The 6,336-nt window shown below is 27.0% G+C and overlaps 1 protein-coding gene across 1 annotated transcript; it reads right to left on the reverse strand.

Moving 5' to 3' along the window:
- Nucleotides 1-1,429: 1,429 nt before the first annotated feature.
- Nucleotides 1,430-3,222, reverse strand: LOC113372426 (eukaryotic translation initiation factor 3 subunit I-like). Its single transcript, XM_026612755.1, has 4 exons — nucleotides 3,111-3,222; nucleotides 2,802-3,028; nucleotides 2,437-2,737; nucleotides 1,430-1,957 (listed from the first exon to the last, which is right to left on the reverse strand). Exons 1-4 carry the CDS (start codon nucleotides 3,111-3,113, stop codon nucleotides 1,511-1,513), a joined length of 978 nt encoding a protein of 325 aa, XP_026468540.1. The 5' UTR covers nucleotides 3,114-3,222; the 3' UTR covers nucleotides 1,430-1,510.
- Nucleotides 3,223-6,336: the final 3,114 nt, after the last annotated feature.

Genomic DNA, 6,336 nt, shown 5'->3' on the forward strand with positions numbered 1-6,336 from the left:
AATTTAAACTTTGTAAAATTCACTTATATTCGCCAAATTGATGGATTTGGTTTGAAATTGCAATCCAAAGACTATTTATATATTTTTGCTTTTTACCGTATACATTCAAATCTACAATGTTTTATGCACTATTGTCAACTTACATATAATTAATATAATTTTTCTAGTTACTTTTGTCACAACTTCTCAATTGCTTAGGACGTTTTCCTTTCACATTGAATTCAAATGTATATTATCACTATAGAAAATTTTATCGACATTTCCTGATTTATTTATTTCTTATCACTAAAGTAAATATTCTTTTCACAAAAAAAAAAAATCAAATTGTATACAGTTTGTACATTTAATTTTTTATATATTCTACAAGAAATACGTATTTTCTCCAGAATTTTTTATTTGCTTCATATGAGAAGTAGAAGTATTCTTTATGCGTTTTTTGGACTTGCATTAAGGTTGCATTTCTATTGCACATATAAAAACACAAAGATATTTCTTAGCTCTTCTAAAATAATAAATAAAATATTATATAAAACTAGTTTTATATAATTGATCTCTAAAAACGTAAGCTGAATTTCGTTTTACTATGTAGAATGGCGTCACCTCCAAATGCTCCAAAACTCCAATTACCAGTCGTGCCTGTTGTGGCTTATATAAGCTTGTGCCATAAATAGATCTAAAACTAGCACATGGCTTTTAAAATACAAATAATAATTATGGTTAATGAAATATGTATTAGCATTCCTTATATAAGTACTTTTCGATGTGCGCTATTTGTATTGGGTCATATATTGGTGATGGTTTTAGCAGGCTATAAAGAATCCCAGAAGAGTACAAACATTTTAGTTAAGGTAAACGATTATTTCTATAAATGAAATTCTACTCCACAAAATTTTGTTCTATACTAATGTGACAGTCTAGCACAGTTTTACTTCGCTAATTTTTTGCTTTTTTTTAAAAGCATCTATAAACTCAAAAGTTTCTGACATGCCATATGATACATTTTCCTTATATCATCTGATAAAGTGTCCAAGTTGGAACACTGTACTCATATATTGTCTATATATACTCAATACTCACATATTGTCTATATTGCTTATAATTTTCAAATTTATAATAGTTTATACCATTTTCAGAATCAAGCTTTCACATTGTTTGAATATAATATTACATAACACTTGAAGTACTTGACTGTATACATATATAAAATTAAAAATGTATCGATTGCTGGTATACATATATATATATATATATATATATATATAAAGGACACAATGAAATTGCTATAATACAGAGTCTAGGGTGATTAAGTTTTTAATTAAATTATTCTCAATTACATGTAAACAGTAAATTAATGACTCTGAATAAATTTGGTTTTAAGTAATGTATAAAGAATGCTAGCATATAATTTACACCATAATCAAATCATAAATTACAGTATAATTATACTTTATTTTCATCATCTTGAACATTGTATAAATTGGACAAATTACAAATATGAAAATTCTCAAGTTTATTCAAAAGCATAATCTAAATATGTATAATCAAAATTTTGAACTCGAACAAAACCATCTTCTCCTCCTGTAGCAAAACTCTTTCCATCAGGATGGAACTTCAAGCTGTTTACTGGACCGAAATGTCCCTTCACACGACCGAATTCTTCTTCATAGACCAAGTGGAAGAATCTAGTTTCAAACATACCCTGTCTTGAGGATGTGGTTGTTACTTCCATAGCATCTTGACCACCTCCCAATGCAACATGTTCTTTAATAGGACTGATGGCGGCACTATTTACATGCCTTTCTGTTTTGTAACATTTCAAACATAAAAGCGAATCAGTGTCAAAAAGTTTAGCAGTCATATCTTTGGAAGCCGTTACAAACATTGTTCCATCTCTAGACATTTGCATATCATTAATTACTTTGGTATGGTCGTTGACAGAATTCAGAAGTTTTCCAGTCTACAAAAACAGAATCATTATTATGCATAGTAAGAAAAAAATTACTTCAAATAATTTTTTAAAATAAATACTACAGTGTGTATGTTTGTCTATTCCACTGATAAATTGCAAATTACTGAATAAACAAAATGAAACCAAAACCATTTTTAGAGAAAAAAATTACAAAATTATTAAAAACAAAAGTTAAATAGCAATTAGGTTCAATAATATTATGTATAATAAATAAATTATCCATTAATTACTTTTTTGAACATGTTAATCTTTTATTAAAAAAAAAATAAATATTAAACTTAATAATGTGTAATCACTTTTTATGCTTATTTATAAAAATCTAATTGCACAAAATATTCAGTATATAATATTATGCTTTCTAAATTTTTAATAGGTTATTTATGGATATTAGTTTCGAATGATGCACGTAATTAATACAAAGAATAAATCAATAAAGAAATAAAATTGAAGTAACTGAAAATACTAACTTTTAAATCCCATTGTGAAATGGACCCATTTTCATGTCCCGTTAATACTGTTTCATCTAAAGGACCCCATAACATTGCTGTAACTTTAGATTCTGGAATTGGTATCCTTAAAATAGGATCAGCCTTGGACATACTGCTATCTGCATTTCGCACATCAATAATATATAATTCACAAGATGAGGATTTACTACTATCGGTTGAATATGCTGCTTGATTGCCCGAAAATGAGAAATTGCAAGTCCTCACAGATGCTTGGGCAGGTATTGAACCAATTTCTTTGCCTAGTTCCAAATCCCACAATCTAAAAACGAATTGAATGAATTTTAATTGTATCAAATAATTTCAGGAGACAGTCAACCACATACTTCAGAGACCGGTCACCACTTCCTGACATAAATCTAGTACTTTGCCAATCCACATCTATACACCAAACCACACCATTATGGCCATTAAAAGTACCGAGTCTTTCACCGTTCAAGGAGAACCAAACATTAGGTTTGTGATCCTTAGAAGCCGAAAATAATAAATCGCCTTCTCTGTTGTATTTGATTTGGGTTATGGAACGTTCGTGCCCTTGAAGTATCAGCGGCTTCTATAGACGAGATACAGGTTCATATTTATACACTTAAACTATATTATAAATATGATTGTGACCATATAATAACGATACTTGCCATGTTTATATTTTTTTAAATTCTTTTATATAAATTGGTTACCACGTTTCATATATTACAATTATTACTTTAGCATCAGCGGTCAACGAGTTGAAGTTGGAACAGATGTCTGAAGTTACACATATATCGATACATTTTGACACATATCGATAGTCGGCATCACCAACATCGTTTAAAGAAAATTTTTAAATTTTTATTTGAAAAAAATTAATAAATTTATCATTATATAAAAATTTTACCTAATTTTATTAATTATTAATTTTTTTAACTAATTAGTTATTTAATTAATTTTTTTTTAACTAATAGCAATTTATCAATCACAATCATTTTTTATTTATTTTTATAATATCTTAAAATAACATTAAATATTAATTATATTTATATAATGATCTTTATATATTGAAATACTGTTTTTGGTTTGGAATATATAATTTATGATATCATATTCAAATATTAAAATACATACTTATCAATCACAGAATGAAATCGTAAATATAATTCATATAGTATATTAAAATATAGATAATGAATTCAAATACAAAACTATTGCTCAATAGTTTTTATTTTATATTAAAGCAGAAAATTCTACATCTTAAAATAACATTAAATATATAATTAGAACTGTTTTTGGTTTGGAATATATAATGCATAAAACTATAAATATTGTCAAGAATATACTTTCATCAATTACCGAATAAAATTGCAAATATAATCTATATTATATATTAAAATATAGATAATGAATACAAATACAAAAACTATTTCTCAATAGCTGTTATTTTACGTTAGAACAGATAATTCTACATCACTGTAATTTTTATTCACATTTGTAATAACTTAGGGCTGCTTAGGGCATATATAATAAATAAATAAATAAATTAATTAATTAATTAAATATTAAAATTATGAAATATAAATTTACAAGTTATATATTAAATTTGTTGATGTTCTTGCCATTGTTCTCATCAGTCAACATATATTTTTATTTTGTATATAGTCAATTTTTATATTTGTAATTGTAATTTTAACTCTCATAATTATATTTTTTTCAAATATTCGTTCATGTTCGATAAGATAATATACAGTTTATATCATAAGTATATCTTATTTTTGCATCAATGTTATAATTGAAACTCAATGCAGTGAATTTGATATGATCTCATGTTGTCATATTTTTGAAGACATGCAATGAAAGATTTAGAATAAAATATTTTAAAACTTTCTTCAAGACATTAATTAAGCTTTAGTAGCTTTTGCTACTTTTGCTCTCAACCTTGGCGTTCTATTTGTATTATTTTCCATGATTATTTTTCTGTTTCGTAATTTCAATTTACAAGTAGTTAAAGAATTATCTTCAGTGGTTTCATTATAATTATTGTGATCTGTAAATGCTACTGTATTTTCATCCTCATCAGTTTTATATATTAAATTTGTAGGATTGATTTTATGATCTATTTTTTCTAAGCATTCAGGAAAGTTTTTGTAGTTAGCAGCTGAATATTGATCTAATGATATTTGTTTTAAGAGTGAGAGAAGAATTAGATTATTCATTCTCATTTCATTTAAACATTGCACCATTTCAGACATTTGTTTTTGCAATTCAATTATTAAGTGATTATTATCTTTATTGTAGTTCTTGTAATATAAAATGTGTTTTGCATATACTAAAACACTTGTAAATAGGCTAAAACATCTCAAAACAGTTTTATAAAAGAGAACATAAGATTGAAAAGTTGCTGGAGAGATTATATAATATGATAATTGATTTATGCCAATGTATTCTAGCACTATATTCAAAAGAAATATTAAAAGCAACTGAAACCTGCAACTTTGTGTTTTTTCTGTGGAAGATAGTACTAAGATTCCTATAAGATAAGCCACATAATAACAAAAACTTGACATCCATGTCATTTCTCCTAAAACCCATTTTTGAATATAATTTATCTTAGAAATGATATCGAATAATAAGTTACTATGTTCCTTTGTTGATGTAGTGAAGTTCTGAGCAATATTTTGAACATAGTTATGAGAAATTTCAAGTTCTGAGGACAGTTTTTTACCTTGTCGCATTAAAATATCCTGGATTTCTAATCCTCGTTGTTGTTGTTCAAGCAAGTTTGCTTGCAAATTTTTGGCTAACTCTAATTGCTCATTGACATATTGGGTATTAGAATTTAATAAATTTATGGTTTCCTCAGCCTTTTCATGCCAAATTTTATTATACAGATAAAAACACATATTTTGAGTATGTGAATAAAACTCAGTGTAGACATTGAACGCTCTGTCAGACATACTATCAATGCATATGCGTCTTAAATTTGGCTTTTTGTCACTGAAACAGTTATATGTCTGTTGCCCCGACATTTCTAGAAAACAATTTGTAAACCTCAAACTTAAATCCTGTTGAACATCCTCAGTAAGTGATTTACATTCATGGTTAAGTTGCAAAACAGCGTTCTTCCAACAGTCTCCATGTACAGGGAGATTGCTTCTTTGTTGAACGATCTAAAATAGATTATATTATGGGTAATAATACACTAAAGACTTAACATAAAATACTTTAAAATACTGACATCATACTGTGCTTGTCCTGTTTTAATGATGTCTAAATAGTATGGCTCGCTAGGAAATTGCAGAAATTCTTTCGCAGAAATCAGTTGTACAAATATAATGACAAATATAGATATAATTATTGAAACATGCATTATAAATAATAAGAGTTAAAAACGAACGAAAAACTTCTAAAATTCGTTAAAAATGATTATCCCATAGAACTATCAGTTCACACTGCTAAGGATCGGTAACAGTTGACAGTTGACAGTTGACAGTTGACAGTTGACAGTTGACTGTCAAATAATTTGACCCATAGATAAAAGAAGAGTAGATGTTATTTGACTTTGAGGAGTATAGATTTGACCATTTGACTCATTTGACTCATAACCATAGATAAAAGAAGAGCTCATAACATCCGAAGCGATAGTAGCGCCTCTAGCAAACTTTTAAGCTTCGAAAAAAAGTTTGATTTCAAGTGCAAGGATCATTAGGATTAGAGATAAATAAAAATAATAAGACAAAGACAATATATACATAACTAGCAATTAGGACATTATAAGAATATGAATTAATTTTTTAGTGTTATTCCACATCATAGTAACCGAAAGAGCTTTTCTCAATTGTATTGCATGCATTTACTTAATCATAAAAGTGCATGAATAAATAAGCATGG

This window comes from Ctenocephalides felis, unplaced genomic scaffold (genome assembly GCF_003426905.1).
Source record: "Ctenocephalides felis isolate EL2017-DRISC unplaced genomic scaffold, ASM342690v1 CF-g0.4_SCAFFOLD_01604, whole genome shotgun sequence".
Taxonomy (NCBI): Eukaryota; Metazoa; Arthropoda; class Insecta; order Siphonaptera; family Pulicidae; genus Ctenocephalides; species Ctenocephalides felis.

Excerpts from the sequence above, each read along its gene's own strand:
- LOC113372426 (XM_026612755.1), bottom strand. Across the intron at positions 2,738-2,801 it reads AGTGGTGACCGGTCTCTGAA|ATTGTGGGATTTGGAACTAG; the intron begins GTATGTGGTTGA and ends ATTCGTTTTTAG. Across the intron at positions 1,958-2,436 it reads TTTCACAATGGGATTTAAAA|ACTGGAAAACTTCTGAATTC; the intron begins GTTAGTATTTTC and ends CTGTTTTTGTAG.